At 49.9% G+C, this 22,581-nt stretch overlaps 1 protein-coding gene across 1 annotated transcript in view; it reads right to left on the bottom strand.

Annotated features, from left to right (window-relative positions):
- The window catches only part of Acsbg1 (acyl-CoA synthetase bubblegum family member 1), a 53,181-nt gene that overhangs the window by 18,597 nt on the left and 12,003 nt on the right, over positions 1–22,581 (bottom strand). The window contains exon 2 of the mRNA XM_027926151.2: positions 14,235–14,335. Coding sequence (XP_027781952.2) covers positions 14,235–14,335 — 101 coding nt within the window. The remainder of the gene's footprint in view (positions 1–14,234; positions 14,336–22,581) is intronic.

Genomic DNA, 22,581 nt, shown 5'->3' with positions numbered 1-22,581 from the left:
GACAGAAGGTCAGAGCATCAAGGAGAGAGAGCATCCCAAGGACCTTGGGGGTGGTGGGCTGGAGACCAGCAGGTCCTGGTTCCTAACATGTAAAGTCTTCAGTGCTGGAAAGTAAGAGCAGCAGACTGCTCATTCCGCCTCTCTTGAACCCTCTCACCCAGGCTTCATAGGATGGGCTTGGAGAGGCCCCATTCACAGATGGGCGGCTGCAGCTCAGACAGGCCAGGCACTTGCCCAAGGTCACACACCAAGGAGTGGCAGCAGAGTCAGGACTCCAACACAGGTGTGCCTGATGCTTCAGCCCATACTTGGGACACTTATTGAGGCACCACCCAGCCTTTGTGGCTTTCTTACTCTGTATGGCAGATGGGGACACAGACTGGCAGTTTAGTATGTGAGATTTCAGGCCAGCATCTCACCCCTGAGTCTGTTTCCTCAGGGGAAAGGTGAAGATCCCATCCTCAGGGTCAATTTGATGGTTGAAACAAATGGTGTACATCAAAGAGTCCTGGTATATAGCTGGTGCTCAGTAAATGCACTTTCCTTCTTCCTCCTTTTCCAAGTTCTTCAAATTGTTTAAAAAGGAAGGTTGGGGCTAGGGTTATGGCTCAGTGGTAGAGTGCTCGACTTGCAAGTGCAAGGCTCTGGGTTTGATTCTTAGCACCACATCAAAATAAATAAAAAAAAGTTAAAAAAAAAAGGAAGGTTGGATGAGTGATCTGGAGCCTTTGGGTCTCCTTTCCTGGGGCAAAGATGGTCATCCTAGAAGATGACCACAGAGAAAGGAAGGGGCAAGGTTGGCCAGGACAAATGGGGTTGCACTGCTTTCTGCTGGCCAGACCCCCACCAGTTATCCATTTTGGAGGTGGCACTGAAGCCAGAATTAGACAGGCAGTCAGTATAGATAGGTAAATAGAGTCAGGTCAGATCTAGTTAGGCCAATTTTGAGTGAGTCCTGGGAAGTTGGAGACTGTCCCCTGAGGGAGTGAAATATTCCTTCCTTCAGAGCCCTTCCTCCACCCTTATCAAGAATCTCCCCCTGCTCCAACCTGTTGCTAAGGTAACCTGTCCCAGGGATTGCCCCTCCTACAGGGAGCCATAAAGTTGTTAATTAATGTGTCCTGGGCTGCTCCATTCTGCCCTTCCCCCTTCAGCCCACCTGTTTCCTACCTTTTGGCCAGCCCACCCGAGCATTCCTGGGCCAAGTCAAATGCCTAGTCGGTATGCAGGAAGGAGAAAGATAAGGGGAAGAGGCAGGAGAACAAAGGAAAACTAGGTGTATAAAAAGGCAAAGCACTCTCGCTTCTTGGGATACCAGGATACCAGCTATGGCCTCCTTCTCCCTCCCAGAAGAAGTCTATGTTATCCCTTTTTAAATAAACTCTGCTTTATTTGCTGGTCTCGGCGTGCTTCTCTAATGTTCAAACTTCAACATGTGAGGAAGCAGAACTCCACAGATAACCGAGGGTATCAGCACAACAGGATGCCCTGTCATTGGTCCTTATCCAAGTTCGAGGGCTGGATGCCCTCATCCCTTCTCTTTGATACTCATAGGTTGCATGCAGACTCTGAGGTTGGCAGAAAGAGGTAATATCTGGGGTCAGAGTTAGGACAAACCATTTCTCTTCTTCTGGAGGGCCAAGTGTTGGGGACAAGGGGACATATCCAGACCCAAATAAGAGAAGAGAATATGCCTATGGCTACAATTCCAGATACTCAGGAGGCTAACGCAGGAGGATCACAAGTTCAAGGCAAGTCTCAGCAACTTATCAAGGCCCTAAGCAAATTATTGAGGCCCTATCTCAATAAAAAGTAAAAAGTGGGCTGGGATTGTGACTCAGCGGTAGAGAGCTCGCCTAGCACGGGCGGGACACAGGTTTGATTCTCAGCACCACATAAAAATAAAGGCATTGTGTTGTGTCCATCTACACCTAAAAAATAAGATAAAATAAAAAAGTAAAAAGTGCTGAGATGTAGCTCAGTGATAGAGCATCTCTGGGTTCAACAATCTCCAGCTCCAGAGGGGGCGGGGTGGGGGCAGCGTGCCTCTGTATATATGAGGCAGGAAGGTGACAGTCTGTGGGAAATGCAGATTGGGCCAGGGGAGGGCAAAAGAGAGGTCACTCATCAACAGCCCTGTATTGGTAGAAGACATCCTCCACCCCCTACCTGTTTGGGACTGAGTTCCCTGGGCTGGCCACTGCTGGAATCCAGTGCATTTGGGCTGCTGACCCTCCTCCAATTCCTTCTCACACTTCCCCAAATTCTTTTTCTACATCCTGCAACCTCAACCTGGGCAGACTCCATGATCAGCTTCAGAGACTCCAACTTCTACTTTTTGCTAAAGTCCACGAGAAAGCACAAAGATGGAAGCAGGAAGGACCATGGAGACAGGGAAATTTGGGTTCCAAACCCTGATTCTGTCACTCCCTGCCATGACTTGACAAGCCATTCTCCTCTTGGCAGCCCTGTAAGCAGGTAGAATGATCTGAGAATGGGAAGGGGTTGGCAGGGAGAAGCTGGAGCTGAGACTTGCCGTGAAGCTGGAGCCCTTGTGCCAGTGAAGATGTAAGATGTACAGCCGTGTTGGCAAACAGTTTAGCAGTTTCTCAATGCATTATAGACTTATCACACTCCAGCAGTTCCATTCCTGGTATTTACCCAAGAGAAACAAAAACACACATCCCTGCAAAGACTTATATACATATATTCATAGCAGCATTGTTTATAATATAAACATTATATTGTTTATGTAAACATTGTTTATATATAGTCAAAAAATGTTAACCACCCAATGTCCACAGACTGGTGAATGGAGAACAAAATGTGCTTTATCTCTATAGTGGGATATGATTACTCGCTAAAAAGGAACAAAGCTATACTGGCTGCAACATGAATGCAACTCAAAACATGTCCAGTGAAAGAAGCCAGATGCAAAAAACGATGGGTCATATGATTACATTTGAATGAAGTACCCATAAAAGACAGAAGCATATTAGTGGTTGCTTGGGGCTGGGGGTGAGAGTGAGGAGTGACCCCAACACAAGTGCAAGAGACCTTTTGGGGAGAAACATTCTAGAGTTGGATTTTGGTGATGATTGTGCAAGTCTATAAATTTGCTAAAAATCTTTGAATTGCACATTAAAATATATAAATTTGATGGCATATAAATTACACTTAAATAAAGCTGCTTAAAAAAAAAAAGGGAAGAAGAATGTTTACCTCCCAAACAGTGCAAGGACCCTAGGGAGATGGCCCAGGTAGTGTGCATGGAACCTGTATCCTGTCTTTGCCCCTCTGCCAATTCTTCCTTCCCCAGCACTAAGTCTTCCCGCTGCCCAGCCTAGAAAAGGTAATTTCCTTCTGAAGCACTTCTAGAAACTCATGCACCACTGCACTCACCTGTTCCCCAAGGTTGCCAAGACAAGCAGAGGTAAGTTCAAGCCTTGTGATCTGGTCCTAAATCCTCCCTCAAGCCAAAATTCTTAACTTGAACATTCATCATCTTTTTTAATATTTATTTTTTAGTTATAGTTGGACACAATATCTTTATTTTATTCATTTATTCTTATGTGGTGCTGAGAATAGAACCCAGGGCCTCATATGTGCTAAGTGAGTGCTCTACCACTGAGCCACAACCCCAGCCCCTCATCATCTTTTTTTTTTTAATTTTTTAATAAAAATATGATACTTGTTCTAAGAAACATAAAACAATTCAGTAGTCTATGATATAAAAAGTGATAGGTTCGGGGCTAGGATTGTGGCTCAGCGTAGAGCGCTCGCCTAGCGCGGGCAGGATCCGGGTTCGATCCTCAGCACCACATAAAAATAAAGGCATTGTGTTGTGTCTATCTACACCTAAAAAATAAATTAATATTAAATAAATAAATAAAAAGTTATAGGTTTGTCTTATACAAATATAAAGCTAGGTTTTATTTTGTTGTTGCTGCAGTTATTATTTTTTAGTTATTTTATAAGTAAACTAAATATATTTTACAATATATTTATTTAACTTATTTAACTTATATACATATTTTACATATATATATATTTACAATATATTATTTTTACTTATAAAATAATTTACTTATAAAACTTACAGGGGGTTGTGCTTGGGGCCTTGGGGCCTCATGCAATTGAGCCACACCCCCAGCTCTGCTCTGTGTGTGTGTGTATGTGTTTGTGTGTTTTAGTTAAAAAGGGGGGAGTCTTACTATTAACATATTAATCAAGGGCAGAAAACTTCAAAATGCCCATGAGACATTTTGGTGGCTACTGTATCAGCACCATAATAAATAACGTATAATAATAAATAATAAATGAATAAAGTGCTCTAGGATTTGCAAGTGAAACCAGAGGCACAGTCTTTATTTTCACAAAGAAACAGGCTCCTTCCTATCTTCCTTGAGATGCACAGCCATCAAGGTCCACATTTTGTTTCTCTGCCTCTGATAGAAACCCTGAATAGCAAGATATTTCTCTATTATGAGAAAAGTTTCAGAGATCTATTGTACAACACAATGGCTTTAATTAATAACAATATGTTATATTTTTGATAATAGCTAAGGATAGATTGTGTTCTTATTACAAAAAAATAGTCTGTGAAGCAATGCATATATTAACTGGCTCAGTTCAGCCATTCCACAATGTATACATATTTCTAAATATATTGGCCGCCATAAATACATACAATTTTAATTTGTCAATTAAAAAAGAAATAAAATATTTTAAAAAGGAAAACAAAGCAACAATACAAGAGCGATGATAATTGTACTGACCAGCCTCAGTGTCAAGGAGACAACGGGGATTGGTGGGGACTGAGCACTTAGGAGAGTGTGCGCCCCATCAAAAAGGGATGTTGTTCCACAGATGTAGGATTGGTGCCCAGTAGGAGTGGAGACCAAGAGTTACCAGAAATCTGTGCATTTATATTTTTTAATTATGATTTTATTTGAATACTTAAATATTTTTACAATATTATGTGCACTGAATCAAACATGGCCATTTGCCAAAGTGTCCCTCTTTGGCTTTGGTGACATTCATGTGTCTTTCTCTTCATGTGTGTAGGTTCACGTGGCTGCATAATATGCTCTTCTTGAAACTTATCAAGAATATCAAGTGGTTTGCTCAACTACTTCCCCATTGAAGGACTTGGTTATTTTCCAGTTTTCAGCCCTTGAGCTAGGCTTTCCAGAGGCTAGATTTTTATGATTGGTATCACTGTATCAGAAGGAAAAATGCTTAAAAATTTTGGGAGAATGGTGCTGGGTGTCTCAACTAGGGCCTCCTGTATGCTAAGTATGGGCTCTACTCCTGCGCTACATCCCCGGTGTGTTTAAAATTTCTAAGGATATTTTTGGACATAGTTCTTCATCTAATCTTCTTCCTCTATTAACTACATGGCTCTGTCTTTTTCCTGTTGTAATCCTGGGGTTTTGTGTGAAGTCATCTCACATTCATTTTGGAATGGGAGGGGAAGGAAGGTTAATTGGTCTACAAGTCCAGTCTCATCTTAGCCCAGCTGTTTCATGATGGATGTGAGAGCCCTGACCCCTATAAGACCCCAACAAGGCAACAAGGCTCACTGGCCAGCAGCTTGGCTCCGCCCGCTTTGTCGACAGGCCCAGTGGAGCCAATAGGACCCGTTGGAGCCCCTAGACCAGCCAGAAGCGGAGACTCTATGGGAAAGGGCCTGCCCTCCCTTTCCTGAGGCCCCAGTATTCTCCTCCACAAGAAGGATTTAGCAAAGTCACAACTTCTACCAAGCCCCTGCCATTGTCAGGTGGACTTTGTGCCATTTTGTTGTGTGCCCACAACCTTCTGTCACCTCCTAGATAAAGCTGTTGGTCTCAGACTGAGTGCAGGCAGAACTGGAATCCAAACCACACAGTCTGTCACCCACACAATCTGTCGCCCAAATCCACCCATTCTCATCAGGCCTGCTGCCACAGGTGGTGATCTTCATGGTGAACCCCAGCACCCACATTCTCTGGGAAAGCACCATCATGCCTCCTGCCTAAGTCCTGTGCTGGGGTCCAGACAGGGTAACCTTGGGCAGCCATGGTTTCTAGCCACTGGCCTTTTCAACACTCCTGAGGCACCTGGAATGACCTCTCTAATTCAGAGCTGACCTGCTCAAAAGCCTCCCTCAGCTTTCCTTGGCCACAGGGTTACATCCACCATGGCCTCTCAGACAGGCCCTCCCCAAAGCGGTTCACTTTCCTTTCTGGGACTTAACACACCCTCACGGCCAGCCTTCCCAGGTCTCTTTCACTCCCTGCCTTGTGCCTTTGCCTGTGCTCTGACTCTGGCTAGAATGCCCTTCCCTGCATCACATGGTCACTTTCTACAGGGCTGCAGGGTCCACGCCTCCTCATTGAAGACTTTGGTGCCTGAGTCTAACCAAGTGCTGAGTCCTGGTCCAGCTGCCTCTCCTGCCACACTGAAGCTCTCCAGGGCAGGTTGCCTCCAAGGGTCCTGATTGCCAGCAGCAGCCTGGCTCAGAGCAGAGGCCAGAGGGTCTTTACAGAAGAAGGAGTTGGTCTCTTTCCATCCCAGTCCCAGGAGAGCTGGGCCAAGTGACTGTGTATCATCTTTCTCTGCCTCACCCTTGTCCCTGAGGAGGTCATGAGGCAAAACATTTTGCTGTCCAGGTGCAGCGAGTGACACCTGCAGAGCAGGTGCACATGCCAGGACATGCCAGGCTGAATCGCCATCCTGTTGGGCCAGGTGAGGCCCTAGCTGTTCATTGTCCCTCTGACCTGAATCCACCACAACTCACTGGCCTCTCAGTTGCTGGTGTCAGCTGCTGAGCCTGCCCTTGGACTTGAGAACTGAAGGAAGGGAGGATAAACAAATCCCCCATCCTCCCTTTTTCTCATGTCCATGCATTCCCATCTCTGAGCCTATACTCAGTGCCCACTTTCAACCTCCAACTCTGTGGTTGAAGAAGAAATCTCTGGAGAATGAGTTAGAAAGCCTCAGCTCAAGCATTAGCTTGTGCTAAATGTAAGAAAGAGCAATCTGAAGGGTCCCTTGACTCTGACTCTGACTCTCACATGTGCTGAGCCTTGGATAGTGGCCCTGCTATCCAACCACACAAGTGAATTCAGGGCTCCAAGCCCTGGCCACAGGTCTATGAAGTTGCTGTGCAGGAATGCAGACCAGCAGGAGTGTTGTATAGGTAGTGAGTGACACAATCAGAGCCTCTCTCATACAGAGTTTGGAAGTGACTTGCAGATATCAGAAGGGACAAGCTTAGATAAAGAGGTGGTAGAAATCAGAGCCTAGTGTGTGGAGTGGAGAGAAGCAGAGGGTAGCAACGATTCAGAGAGGAACCATGTTGCTCCAGCAGGCAACCATGGAGGCCCACTTCTTTCCACTCCCCACAGGTCTCTTTCTGAGCCTCTTTTCTTCCCTACCTGTCCTCTTGATAACTCCCATTCCCTGAAGCCACCTGAACCCACTTACCAACCTCCCTACCTCCCAAGGATTCTCCTGAAGGAAAGGACCTGAAGCAATAAAGATATAGCCAGGCAAATAGGCAGTCCCCATGCATGGTGGGACCTAAATTGATACCCCTTTCCCAGGGATTATTGGCAATGAGTTATCAAAGGGCTTGAAAAAGGACTGTCCTTGGAACCAGGAACCACACTTTTAAGAAGTTATGCAAGGGAGACAACCAGAGTCAAGTACCCTAAGAATGTTGGGATAGGCATCTTTACAGCCCCAGTGCCTAAGAGGAGACTGGTAAAATTTATTATGGTATGGCCATAGCATGGATTTCCATGGAGCCAGTAAAATAAGATGTTAAAAAAAAATACTTGATGATATTAAGAAAGGTTCACAGTACAGCATCAAGGTAAAAAAGAAGCAAACAGCATATAATGTGTGTAGATGAAAGTGAAAATATTTGCTAAGAGGCTTAGCATATTGTAGGGCCCAAGACTTGGCACTCTAGCCTTTCTAACTAGACTTGGCCTCTGGTGTAAGCATTAGACTTGCAATAGGTGTTAGCCAAAAACACAAATAAAATAAAGCATGTGATATCTCTACCCCCTCTGGAGTATAGCCTGAGACCTCAGGAGATGGGTCATCCTTGAGAAGTGAGGGCAGGGAGTATATAGAACATGGAGATGGTGCTTTCACAGATAAGTAAACTGAGTCAGGGGAGGCATGGATGGCCAACATCACAGCAAGTTAGGGGGAGGGTTGGGACAAGATCTAGATTGGTCCTGGAAACTGCCTTGTGTCCAGTAATTGGGGGGAGGGGGAGAGACTGGGCAGTGAATGTGGTATAGCTATGGGCTATGGTAGGTGGCTCAGAATCAAGCAGGAGGAAGGCATCATCAGCCGGCCCAGGTCTGCTGTGGGCACCTCTCTTGGCCATCTGTCTAGGGGTGAGTGATCTGCTAGGGCAGGAGAGACTTAAGAAATCAGGTTGGGTTGTCAGTGTTTGAAGGACCCCCCATCTCCCCCATCAAAGTTCAATAGGGGCACAACCATCATCTCTGTCCCATGTCCAAACTAAGATCACTGCTGCAGTCATAGCCAAGAACACCACCAGGACCAAGTCGAGATCTCTAGCACCCAGCAAGGCTCCCATAATGCAACCAGAGCTGACTTCAAAAAGCAACCAAAGCCGGGTGTGGTGGCGCATGCTTGTAATCCCAGCCGCTTGGGAGGCTGAGCAGAAGAATCACGAATTCAAAGCCAGCCTCAGCAAGGGCAAGGCATAAGCAACTCAGTGAGACCCTGTCTCTAAATAAAATACAAAATAGGGCTGGGGATGTGGCGCAGTGGTCGAGTGTTCCTGAGTTCAATCCCCAGTACCCAAAAAACAAACAAACAAAAGAACACCCAAATCAGATCTAAAATGCAGCCAGGAACCTAGCTAGCCCATAGCCTGTGCCAACCACCACAGCCCTGGCACACAGCTCAGGCACCCACCTCACCCACCAAGACCAGGTGTCTGAGGGCTTCTGGTGGTCTTCCCCCAAGCCCAGGCTATATTTTCTGCCACCTTCCTCTTCCTCCTGCTCTCTCTTGTGTTGACCACTTGACTTGACTGGACCCTAGTCTTTTTTTTTATCATTCTGCCCACTATGCTGGGAACAGCTAGGCAGGCAGAGATCTGTGTTCTCTGGGATTCTGAAGGGAGGCATCTGCACAGCAGAAGAAATTACTCAATTTGCTGGGAAGGAGAAAAACACCAGCTCAGAGAGAGGGAAGCCAGTAGGGGGCTGGGGGTGGGGTAGTGTTTTCTGTAGTCTGTGGGAACAGCTTTAGCAAAGAAGTGTATTGTGCAGATGGAGGGATAGAACAAGGTGGCACTCTGGCCACGCACTGATCTCTCTCCAAGAGTGCTCTCTCAAGGCACCAGACGCTACCGCCCCTCCTCCAGTGGCTAGGAGGGCCTCTCTCCACACAGGAACTTTGGCACCGGCACAGCCCCATGCCAAGCAGTCTTGGGAATATAGAAGACAAAGAAGTCACACTGACCTTAGGACATGATGAAAGATAAGGATAAGCCTGGCATAGAACAAACTGTCAGGACTTTGGCAATGTGGTACAGAATGTACTGACCGAATGGCTGCTGATTTTGTTCTGTGCTTGGTGGGAGAACACCTTGCAGCTGTCAGCCACTCCCCCGCCTTCTCGCTGAAGGGTCAAGAGCTCTGAGTTTGGGCCACTACAGTTACAGTAACCCTGAGCAGACAGATCCTTGCCATCTCCGGGCCTCTCTCCTCATCTGAATTACAGTGAGGATAGACAAAATAATCTCTACAAGCCCCTCCAGGTCACTGTTCTAGGTTTGATGGCCTGCCCCCATGGTTCCACACAACCTGGCCTGGACCACTGAGTTGGGGTGCTGAGATGGCTGGGCTACCCCTGTGGTAGGAAGACTTAGGAGGAGGCCCTGGGCTGATTGTCCACCTGCTGGGGAGGAGTGAGGTCTGGGAGATGAGTTCAGACCTTCCCTGCACAGGCAGGGTCACAAAAGGGGACAGTGGGTGGAAGACACCAAGCAGAATCTGAAGAATGTCCAGGCAGGGGCAGAGTGGGTTCCTTGACCCCTGTGGAAAGGTCTCTCCAAGGATCCCCAGAGGCTGGCAGGACACGGATCACCACCCATTCCCATTTCACAGAATAGGAATCACCTACCCTTGTTTCCTCCCACTTCTGGGAAGTCCTTCCTACCTTCCTCCAGTCCCACTCCACCAAAGGCTGAAGCAACAGATGGTCCTTTGCCTCCTTCTGTTCCTTAGCCCTCTTCTTGATCCTCAACCTCAGACTGTGATCTCCCGAAGGACAAGGTAATATTCTGCTCCTTCCTGGTTCCCCAGCTCATAGCTCCAGCCTGAGACACCACTTATACCCTTAGGACATTGACGAGGATGGGAGCAAGGGACAGAGGGAGGCACAGCAAGATCCCTGGGCCTTCAAGAGCCTTACTGGGCTGCAGACCAAGCAGGGCTGAGCATCTAGCTTCCCAGTCTTTAGCTCGGTGCTCTCCAGTGGGTGCTAGAATTTCCTAGGGAGAGTGGGGGTGGAGAGCTGGCCCTGGGCAGTACCTCTACCAGCTCCGGTCCCAGAAGTTGCTCTCCCTAGGTCCCCTCCCCTTCTTCAGCCTGGGTTCATGCTCAGCCTTGAAAGGCTAGAAAGAAATGTGTCCCAGGACCTGGCACAAGGCTGCCTTTGTGTGGAGGTCAGATTCCAGTAGCTCCATGGCCTGGCTCATGGGGGCTGCTCCCTGGGAGCACAGCTGTTTGGGCAACTTGGAGCCTAGCCTGGGGACCAGAGTCAGAGACCCTCAAGCTTCTTGGGAATTCAAGGAGACTAGGTAGCTTCCAAGGACTCCAGGTGAACCCTGATTCCTATAGGCAAGACTCTAGGAGCTCCTCTGAGGGGCCACCAGCTCAGCAGTCAGGTAGTATGGAAGCAGGAGCTAGCCAGACCTGGAGGGGGCCATACTGTGTGTGACACAGTCAATCTAGTTCCCAAAGAGACAGGATGGCCAGTTAAGAGTTTTTGTTGTTGTTGTTGTTGTTGTTGTTGTTTTTAAGTACTGGGAATTGAACTCAGGGGCAATGGACCACTTAGTCACATTCCAGCCCTATTTTGTATTTTATTTGGAGACAGTGTCTCACTGAGTTACTTAGCACCTTGCTAAATTGCTGAGGCTGGCTTTGAACTCATGATCCTCCTGTCTCAGCCTCCTGAGCTGCTGGGATTATAGGCGTGTGCCACCAAACCTAGCAAGAGCTCCATTTTTAGTAAACTGTGTGACTCAAAGAAAATCAGTAAGCCTCTCTGAGCTGTTTCCTCTCTCAAATGAATGGTCAATGTACCTTCCCCACAGCTGCAATAAGATAAAATGAAAGACTTAAGAAAGTCCCTTAGCACAGGGCCCAGCTCATAGTGAATGTTCAATGAAAGTTTGCTCTTCGTACTAAGGGTCAGTTCTGCAAGAGAGGACATTCAGCCTTATCCCAATCCTACAGATGCCCCTCTCCAGGTCTTTGAAATGGAAAGTTGCCTTTTCTAAATCTTATGAAAAGTGCGTTGAGAAAGAGCAGCTTCAAGCTCCCTCTCAACCTGTGACTGCTCCCATCTCCTACTCCAGCAGCACCTAGAGCCCAGGGCCCTGGAACTTCTGGGCAGATGATGAGGTAAAGGACTCCTAACTCCAGGCCTGGCACACAGTGGGCATTCAGTCTGTGCAGCCCCATCCCAGCACCTTCCCCTCGCCCAGGGTTGCATTAGAGGACTGGGGAGAATGTGGCTATACACCAGGTCTGTGGGAGCCCAGGAGCTGTTCAGCACTGCTGGGGCATCACCTAGGGGCCCCTGGGACCCTCTGCTCCCAGTGCCTGTTGACAGCCATGGTACCCAAAGGCCCGTTAGTTCCTCCCAGACTGTCCCTTCATTCTTAGCACCATCCCCAGATGCTGAACCCAAAGGGCAGACCATGCAGCCCAGACCCAGGCCTAGATGGACAAAAGGTTCCAAGGACAGCTGGAGATCCTGTTCATCCCTGATATCCCCATGACCCCCCAGTTTCCAGAACACAGGCCTGCCTTCCTCTGCCTGTCCCTGCCCTCAGACTGGCAGTTCTTCAGGGGCAGAAATGGGTGTGTTTAGCTCAGCAGTCCCCAAAGCCCAGCACACAAGAGGAGGTCCTGGTGCACATTTAGCCAGGCCATCCCTGACAGTTTCCTATAGTCCCAATAAACTAGACTGAGGTGGCCCTGTCACTGCCTCTGCAGAGACCTACCCAACCTAGCCCAGCTACTCTCCAGCCCCTCTGTTTAAAAGCTGCCCACTCCTGTGCCATTGCTGCAGATCTGTCATGTGACAATGACTCAAATTGAACAACTGAGGCACCCAGGGCTGCTCCAGGCACTTTTCAGGGGCTCCAGGGGACACTGATCTTGCCACATCAGCCCCCTTCCTGCACTTGAGTTACAAGAAGACCAGTGCTACCTTCACACCCAGCACTCCCCGAGCCCCAGGGCTTCACTGTGCCCACGTCCCCTGAAACTGACAAGTGCCCCTTGCGTGCCCCAGGGAAGCGATTAGGGAGTCTTGGGTGTCTGGACCGGAGCCAGCAGTGGGGCTGTCTGAAGAGGCCAGCAAGTCAGTGGGGTGCCCCACACATCTTGGGAAGATGGACACTGAGGCTGCCTGGGCCTTGCCGAGCCCATTCCTGGCCTCCTCCTAAGCCTTTCAAACCACTCTCTGAAACCAGGGAGTCCCCACCTAGGACCACTTCCTTCTTCACCTCTGAGGAGGGGCATGAGAGGCAATGTCCACCTCTGGAAGGCACCTCACCCCTCAGCCAGACCAGCCAAGCCCACCCCGAGACACTCAGCCTGGGAGAAGGACGTCTTGCCTGATGGTAGCAGCAAACCCAGCTGGAGCAAGGGGACTGGCATTTGGTCTCCAAGGAGGCTAGTGGCCTGGGGAATGGAGTGCCCAAAGCCCTGACCCAGGGTCTCCATTATTATACTTCTGTACACCTTAGTGTCCTCGCTGAGAATGAGCATAGTGACCAGTGTCCTTTAACCCATGACGATGCTGTGACATAGCAGAGGAGGCCTGGCCCTGGCCTTGTCCTCTGCCCTCATCCCAGGTTTCAGGAAAACCTGGTCAGAAGAAACCCCAAAGAAAGAGGACTCGAACAAAGGCCCGATGCCTCCCCTGCTTCCCTGGCCCTCTGGTTCTGGCCTCATCACTCTGCTGGTTCAGAGACCCTTGGAACTGGCCCTTCTCCAGCTGGGCTCACTCCAAACACTACTGCCCACTCCCCTCAGCCATTTGCCCTCTAGGTGTGAGGAAAATGGCCACACTGAGCGCAAGGACATTCTACAAGTCATGCCAGTCCAACATGGCACCCAACAGGCAACCTGTCTTCTCTGCAGCCAATTTTCACCTAAAGGCCCAAAGACAGGCGGCCTGGGGTGGGGGTGTCAGCCTGCCTGCTCTAAAGACGGGCCTGCAGCTGCCCCAGCCAGGAAGTCCAGCAACACAGGGAACACTCTGCCCTGAGAGGTGACCCAGGCCAGGGGCAAGAGCTAAGGTCCCAGGGCAGCACCAATAGCAGGAGGAGGGACCCTCTGTGTTAGGCACTTACTCTTTCTTTAAAAAAAAAAAAAAAAAAAAGCTGTTGTTGCTATAATGTTGTTGTGCAGCCAATAAAGTGAACAAAAACTGTATTGTTCCTGTTATTATCTTTCAAATAACTTTTCAGGGTAAATGATAACTCTCTCTTCCTTGAGATGCACATATCTAAGAGGAAGGTCACTAAAAGAGCATGTGACTTTCCAGCCTTCAAAATAAACCCTGCTAGCCTCCACCCATCTGATTGCCCTGTGCTCCAGTTATCCAGGCCAAAAACCCCAAGGTGCTGCTTATCTGTGCTTCAATGTCCCCCAGCAACCCCAGCAGCTGTGATTTGGCCCGGAGGAAGCTCTGGCTGTGCCCCTTCCCTGGCTTCTCTCCTTCCCGACCTTACTGAAGAACTCTTCCCCCACTCTCTTCCGCCATGCCTGGCTCTGATGGTGTCAATAGTGGCCATGAGGGAAGAGCTTGGTGAGGTCCCTGGGAATGTGGAGATGGCAGGGTTTGTGCCTGCCCCTCCCCCAGTTTTATGCAGTGCTCGGCAGAGCCCCCTGTAGCACCCCAGCGTAGTTCCAACCTCCCTCCAGCCTGCCCCGCCCCGCCCAGCTCACCTGGACAGTCCAGCTGGGCATGCTTGGTCTTCTTATGGGTGGAGAACTCAAGATCATGGCTTAGCGACTCTCTGGAGAGCGTCTGCCTGTCTGTCAGGGAGCTGGCGGGGGTTGGGGAAACAGTCATTAGAACATGGTGCATGACCTGGGCTCCAGATTCTGACCCAGCACAGACCTCAGCACCCCCAGGAACCATCTAAGAGAGGGTCCCGATGGGGGCCAGGGGAGGAGACTTCAGTCCTTGCCAGGTTAACACTGCTCTCCCCGGCCACCCCCCATAGGCTCTAAGGGCTCAGTAGAAAAAGAAGTCAAGTCCCACTCTGCTTTAACATGCTGTGTGACTCTGAGCAAGATCATACATCTCTGAGTCTCAGTGTCCCTATCTGGACAAGGAAGGCATTGGAGTCTGGCACTCTCCCCTCACCCCCCAATACCCACTAGTCCTCAGCCCTGCTTAGAAACTGAGTGGAGCCAAGGACATTGCTGAGATTCTCGGGGGTCCTAAGTGGGTCCCTAAATGAAGGCCTCACCTTCTCAGTCGTGCTTATGAGTGCACCCCATGTCTGTTCACCTCATGGAGAGAACAGGCATAGACAGGGAAGGCTGGAGCCCAGTGCCATTCATCTTTGCCCCTGGCCCATATTTCTCTTGGTGGCTCTGGATAAAGGGCCTTTTCTCTTAGCCAGCACAGCTCAGACTCCCATTATCATCTCAGCCTCACTGTCCCTTATTGTTTACCCGGCTACACCTCCACCTCCTGGGTGGATGAGCAGATACGTGTTAGTACACACCTCAGGACCGCATAGGGCTGCAAGACTGCACAACCCGGAGGGACATTACAAAGTCATCAAGTGTGTAAACAGAGCACCCAGGAATTGTGCAGCGGGCAATCTGTGCAACCGGTCACAGCAACTCTGAAAATATGTCCCTGGCTCCTGGGAGTCCCATCTATGTGTCAGGGTGGGGTTAACCCCATCCCTGACTAGTTCCCAAGAAGCCAGGCCCATTACCTGCTCTGTACATTCAGCCTTACTCCTTGCTGGTACTGCAGGTGCAAACTAAGTTTCCGAACACACCGTGGCCCACCTGGCAGCAGTCTGCTTAAGAACCTGGGGTAGGTTTTAAAGCAAAAGACATCAGGAGGTTATGCAGGGGGTGAGACCGGGGCAGGGGAAGGAGTGGGGCACCGAGCTGGTCCCCCTTCTTGGGACCACAGGGCTGGAGCTGCTCTTCTGTTGTTATGGCAACCTGCTGCAGAGGAGACAGGGTGACATGTTTCTGGGCGAGGCCACTGTGCTGGGCAGAAGGAGGTGGGGTTTTCGGAGTGCTATGGGACTAGACCATCAGGTACCTCCTCTACTTTCCAGGGTTGTCAGGGACAAGCTGTCCTCACTGAGGGACAAAGAACCCTGTAATGTTCAAACAAACAGCCATGGAGCTCTGAGCAGTGGCCTGGTAAATGCAGGGACCGTACACCAGGGGGTTGGGGTCCCCCGCTGAGCATCCAGGGAAGGCACTGTGAACTTGGTTAATGTCCTTGCTCTATCTCAGCCTGTGTCTTCAAAAGATGGGGCCCAACAGCAGGACAAACCCTGTTCTTAGAGCTGATGGGCCTTTGAAATCACCAGCTGGTGGGCCACCCCCCAATTAGCAGAGACTGTAATCTCCCACCATCTTAACTGCCTGTTCACAAACAAGAGTGTTTTTAAACCCTCACCATTAAAGCTACAGGCAGCATTTCCCCCACCTAATTAACTTTGGGTAAGGTGGTTCTGGTTTTAAAATAGCTAAACAAAGACTAAATGAAAAGAAAACCACCTAAGGAAGCCAAGGGCCAAGTGTGCTCACGAAGATTAGTCTTCAGTCTATGAGGGTTGAGGCTGGTGGAAGTGCCCCTGTCCCTGGGGGCCTCTTCCCTGGTGTCTGGCACCCACTGCCCCGAAATCTGTCACTCGGACACAGTTCTTATCCAGCCACCCTGTTCTGCCTTTTCCCTCACTGGACCCTGGTCCTCCGCCAGTCCTTGGTGTGACAGGGACTGCTCACTTACCCTCGTGGCTGGCCCAGGGAGGCTCTTATTCAACTCTTTATGCTTACAGAATTTGGGGTGCCCAATGAAGAGAAAATCGAAACCTAATTTTCCCCCCAAAATTAAGCTTACTCCGCCCGCTAGTGGCTCTGAGGTGGGTCCTCTGAGGGAGATCATGGGGATCAGCATGCGCTGGCCCTCCCTGCTGGCCATCCCTGCAGCTCTCTCAGGGCTCTACCCAGAGCTGACTTCCTGGCCCACAGAAGTGGGTCAAATGGCGTCACGGCTGGAATCGTCCCTTCCCAGCACGGTAGCTGCCTGAGTTTCCCTTGTCGTCGTTGGCACGTTGGCAGAGGCTAGCTTGGTTTTCTTTCTTTTAATTTTTAATCCTTTCTGACATTTCTAGCAGTCACTTCTTGCCACTGTCCCCTGGCTGGCTTCTAGCCCTCGGTCTCCCACTCCCTCTTGCAGAAACCAAATGAAGCTCGCTGGGATCGTAGGACAGGAACCCATCACGTTTTGCTCAAAACCCTATTGTCTTTCGGCTCCTTAAAAGCATTTGGGCCCTTCTCCTGATTCTTGCTGCTATTTCCCTGCAAGGACAGGTGGCTAATAAATGGCCCCAGCAGGCGAGGTGACACTGCTGTCTTCGAGGTCCCTAATGAGCCTGTCAAGGAAGGTGATTAACACTTCATTCCTGTCATTCTGGAAACTCATACCCTCCTGGAATGCGGTGCTTCACAGTTGGCAGGTGTCCCAGAGGAGGAAGCCATCTAAAGTAATAAAGTGACAAGAATGGTGGAGAAGGGCCCGAGGAGGCCGACTTGCTTCTGTCTGGGTTTTGAAATCCCAGGAGGGAGAAGAAGACCCTGAGAAAGGGCAGGTGAAGGCTCCCTTTCACTTGGTGAGGACGCGGTCTGTGCTCATTCCTGACACAGGGATGCACTGGGAGCGCCTCCACTCACCCTCACAAAAACAAATGAATAAAGCCCAGCTTCCTCAGCACCTCCCCAGGGGCACTGGAGCAACATCCAAAGGCAAGCTTGAGCAAATGCACACAGCCTCTCTCTTTCAATGCCTCCTTCAGGAAGCCCTCCCAGATTTCCCCAACAATCTCTCACCCCCGTGGCCCTTGGACACTCAGGTTTGGGCTTGGATGCTCCTGGAAACAGGGGTCACTCTCGACTCTGCTCTGTCTTCTGGCTATGAGTACTTGCTGTGGGAATTTAGTAAATATTATTTGGACCTACCCCTTCTCAAGCCATCACTCTGTGTGTGACATGTAAATCACGGAGAGCCCCTCATTTTCCATATGAATTGCTTATGGAGGAGGACCCATTTCTTATTTGTTATTCTTTCTTCCCATTCAGTCCTCAGCTGCCACGCTATGGCTCTATATGGAGTAGGTACTCAATAAATGTCTTCTTGAAACAACCTAGGATTGCAATTCACCCCAGTCTCTCTGTCTGCCTAGGTTCAACTCACTTTATTAGCTGTGTGACTGTGGCCAAGTCACTGCACCTCTCTGAGCCTTGATTTTCTAACTAGATTGAGGAGATGAGGTGATACCTGAAAACTAAAAGTGTTTAGTGCACAGGGAGCTCTCGTGGTCACTGGTGGGTGCTCATGGACCTTTTTAAGGAATGAGAAGAAAATTCTCAGTGAAATGGGGAGGTGACTGAATGAGGTTAAAAAATCCCAAACCCCAGTCTGGAGGTCCAGCAGCTATGCCAAAACCTCCTCCTGGGAGACAGGGTGGGGGCTGGGAGGCGGGAGGGAGGAGGGACCCTTATTTCTTACACAGTCCTCAGGATGGAGCTGGCAGACCTGAGCAGAAGCACCTCTGGCATGATCCCTGTGGGGCAGCTGCAGCCCTCAAGTTCACCCGGGAGAGAGCGAGGACCTCAGAGAGTGTCCCCCGGCGTCCCCCGGGGAGAGCCACGGGAGCCCCAGAGAGGCCCAGCGCCACCAAACCGCCCTGCAATAGAGACACTGTGTGAGTCACGGCCCCAGGCCTGGCTGGGAGAGGGGTACTTGCCCTCCTTTCAGGACATGACTCACTGCTCCTGAGGCTGGCACCTGGCTGTAATTTACTGCCTCACAAGCCCACAGGTTTGTAGGATCAGGCTGACAACAAGGTACACCTCACAGGAGGTGGCTGCCTTGGGGCTCTGGCCTCCCAGAGGGCCAGTCACTCACCAATAAATCAAATTTCTAGGACTCCTGCTTTGCAAAGACTTCTGACCACCCTTCCCTACCTCACCTGTTATCCTCTCCTCTCTGCACAGGGTGTAAAAAAAAGAATCCATGTCCTAGAAGGCCAAAGAAAGTTCTCAATGGAAGGTGCTGCCTAAGTACCTTCCCCTATTCTAAAAGCCCCAAAGAGAGGAGGGGTGCCTCCTCCAAATCCTATGGCCCTGGCCACATGGGCCAGCCCCGGCACTAGCTAGCATTCCCGATAGCCACAGCCTCATCTGCAAGCTTGATTTCACCCTGGCCTCCTGTCACCTCGCATGGCAGACCCCATGGCCCCCACCACCTGCTGCTTCCTTTTGGTTTGGATGGACTACCTCAAAATCAGGCCTCTGGCAGCTCTCTCCTGATTTCTGGCTTGCAGACCCCACAGAAGACTCAGGGCAGAAGCAGAGCCAGGGGGGTCTGGCTGTCCCGGGGCGCTCACCTTCCTCCTCCTCGAGGTTGGCAGGCACTGGGTTTGGCATCCCTTTGCTCCACGGCTAAGCCATGGCAAGTCTGGGAGCCAGTCGCTGCGGTGCCTCAGGTTCCGGGGCTGGGCATGAGTGGGGACCCGCCCCAGACCGCCCTGGGGTGGCTAACAAGGTGTGGCCCCAGATACCTCTGACCCACATGGCATAGGTCCCAGCTGCCCACCTGTGTGACTCTTACATAAGAGGGACGGGAAGCAGGACAGGGACCTGCCAGTGCGCGTAAGGGAGGTGGTTTGTTGGCTGCGATCCTTGGCAGAGTCTTGGAAGAAATTGCTCTGTCTACTGGGCCATTCACCTGGAAGCCACCCCCAGGCCTCTGGGGCTGGGTGGGAAGCTGAACATTTTGTGCACGTGCCATTTTTACTTCTCTCTCCCAAGGACACACAGCAGGTCAAGTGGTTTGCAGGGCCTGCATAATAGGTTTTATCAGTAGTCCCATTTTCCAAATGGAGCAATGGAGGCCCAGAGAGCTCTAGACTTGCTCCCTGTTACATAGTCAGTAAGAGGCACAGCTGGTGTTTTAAACCCAGGTCTCCCCCGCTGGCTCTGAAGCCAAGAAGACATCACTAGCTTTACCCCTTATTTATTATTTGCATCTTTACATCTTGCCCCACCTCTGGTAACAAATGTCCCCATATCTTGCCCTTGGCTAATGCCACCCCCCCCCCACCTCCTTCTCCATTCCAGGGTCTAGGACATTTGTGACAGCAGCCGGCCCTTTTCAGCTCTTTCTAAAACCAGGACTTCTGCTCCTGGGAGAGCCCCTTCTCACCCTGTGGCCCTGCCTTCCCCTCCCCCTCCTCCAGAGTTCCCTAGGGGTGACCTAGTGCTTGCCTCCTGTCTCCCTTGGAGGGGCTCATCTACCTTGTCTTTAATTATCACCTGGGAGCTATAACTCCAAATCCTAAACTGCCTCCAAGGTGAGTGGGTGTTTAGATGAGGGGAGAATGGCATTGGGGGAAATTTCAAATCCTCATTTTAAGGCCACGGGGCAGGGCATAGAGGCAGCAAGGGGGAGAGGAGATGGTTGTTCAGTGGCCCTGGTGGAGAGCCCCCAGATTGAAGCTGGTAGGTCAATGCTAGCACCTTACTTCAAAGGAATTGGGCCCTTGAACAAATTCCAATCCCATAGTGATCCCTGTCTATCGCCACTCAGGACACCTGAGTATTAGCCCACTCCTGGCCCTCATCCCTGCATTTCTGAGACTCGTCCTGCCTCAGATTCCCCTGGGGCTCTAGAAGCCCAAGCTATTTTAACCATACCCACCCTGGTTGGGTCACCCTCAAAGGAATCCAGACCTCTCCCCTGTCCTGGAGAGCTCAAACTGAAATTGTTCTTCCTCTTTTACACTAGCTTTACCCATCATAAAACTCATCCAACCACTCCATCTTGCCCCATTATGGTAACAAATGGGAGGGCTGAGCAGTGGTGTTCATGATTGGCTTGTCGTGGGTAAAGATTGGCAATAAATGTCTCCACCTCAAGGTTAGCAGGAATTCCATATCCAGAGCCTTAGCCCCTGGATGGCTTGATGACCACTGTGGATGTAGTTTCTAAACTGATGAGATTTTGAAACCTCAACAGTTGGAGAGCGAGCACATGCCTCCTTCTGAGGCCAGGAGACCTGGGAAATATGTAAGTCCCCTTCTATCCCCTTGCAAAACCCCCCAGCTGGCCTACTCTGGCAGAGCCTCCTAATTCTTCAGTCCCTTCTTCCTCTGGGAAGCAGTCATGATTCCAGCCCAAAGCAAAGGTGACTGGAAGATCTCCATCTTCCCATTGGTCAGCGTGTTTATTTGAAGCAACATGCTTCAATATGAGACCCCAGCTCTCATGCTTCTTCCTGAAGCTGCCCTGACTGATCATCTCCCAGGACACTAGCATTTAGAGACTGATATTGCTTTCTAAAACATAATTATATGCTATGCAATAAAAATATTAATTAACTTCTTGCTCCCAGAGTTGGGAATGATCTCTTCCTGTCCCAATGACTGACAGTTCCCTAAGGATCTTCTTTTCCTACAATGAATATTGATTTAGTGCTTCTTATGTGAGGGATAGAGGTGAGCAAGCTGGTTGTAGCTTACAGAGGATAGAATGAAAGGTCAATTAACACAGATACATTCAAGGTCATGAAGGATCATCAATCCCAGGCTGGGGGTAGGGTACATTAGAGTTAAAGGGAGACAGATGACAAGAAGTGAATTTTGATTATTCCATGTGAGGCTGTGGGACAGTGGGGGAGGCTGGTGCAGAGGTTCAGAAGGGGTAGGGCCGTGGGCTGAAGCAGTCATCTTCTGGGATGCAAGGTCTCTTTCAGAAACAGTCAGGGTAGGGCAGCAGTGGTCCAAGACATGTCCCACAGGTCCACCAGAAGGAACACATTGGCCCACTGAAGTCCTAACAAGAGTGTTTATTGAGAAGCTTCACCCTCCAAAGGCTCACCCAGCTTCTCCTCGGCTCTTGCCTTGGTGGGTGGGGCAGTCTAGTTAGACAGCTGACTTTTAACCCACTTGGCAGTGCCTGGCGGGTCCAGCCCTTCAAGCCAAATCCCACTGACTGCTTTAAGGAAATAAATGTGTCATTCATCAAGTGCTACTACAAAGCCCCAAAACAGTCAGCAAGCAATGTGATTAGCCGCAAGACAAAGTTCTCTGGGCACTTGGGCCTCTGGATTCTAGCTCATACTCTGATTGTCATGTGATCTTGGGCAAGTCCCTTCTCCTCTCTGCGACTCCATTTCCTCAGATGTCAGAGACAAAGGGCCTCACAGTTTTCTGTCTGTGATTGATGATTTCGGGGCCTGGACTGATAGTCTGTTGTACCAAATGGAGACAAAGCTGGAAGATTTGGTGTTACTGGAATCCCAGGGGGCTGGGGAAATCAGGCAGGAATAATAATAATACTTATACTAGCTGGTTGCTAACATGTATCCTGCATTTCCTGGGTGCTGGGTGATGTTCTATGCACCTTGCATGTACAATAACACCTCTGACTCTCACTATAGTCTAATGAAATGCTATCACTCCCTCCATGTTACAGATGAGGAAACAGGTACAGATAATGGAAATGGCCCATGGTCTTTTGCTTAGCAGAATCAGGATGCAAACTCAGGCAGATGGGCTCCGGAGTTTATGACCTTATCTAACCATCTATATGCAAGAGCCTCAGGTCCTTTGGGTGATTGGTATGAAGGGGGCGGGAAGGAGTGGGGAGATGTAGAGAAAGAGACATCTCAGAGTCCCCTGCTTCCAACCACCTGTCATTAGACCCTTTTATCATACCCTCCCCCATCGAATGTTTGGAAAATGCTGTGTAAAGGCAAAGTGCATGCATTAAGTCATAACTTTCTTAAGTTGTATTGGTGATAGACACAGATAATTGACAGTTGGTGGATTTGATCAGCAGAGAGAAGGCAGTGTGAAGCTGAGAGCTGACATAATTCCAGCCCAAAGCAAAGGTGACTGGAAGATCTCCATCTTCCCATTGGTCAGCGTGTTTGTTTGAAGTAACACAAGCATGGCTTTGGGCATGTTCCTCTTCCTGTTAGGGCCTCAGTTACCCTGTCTATGAATGGGGGGGTGGATGGGG

Source organism: Marmota flaviventris, chromosome 2 (genome assembly GCF_047511675.1).
Source record: "Marmota flaviventris isolate mMarFla1 chromosome 2, mMarFla1.hap1, whole genome shotgun sequence".
In the NCBI taxonomy this organism is placed as follows: domain Eukaryota; kingdom Metazoa; phylum Chordata; class Mammalia; order Rodentia; family Sciuridae; genus Marmota; species Marmota flaviventris.
Note: the sequence above shows the minus strand (reverse complement) of the source record. Positions and strands in the feature narration are given on the sequence as shown.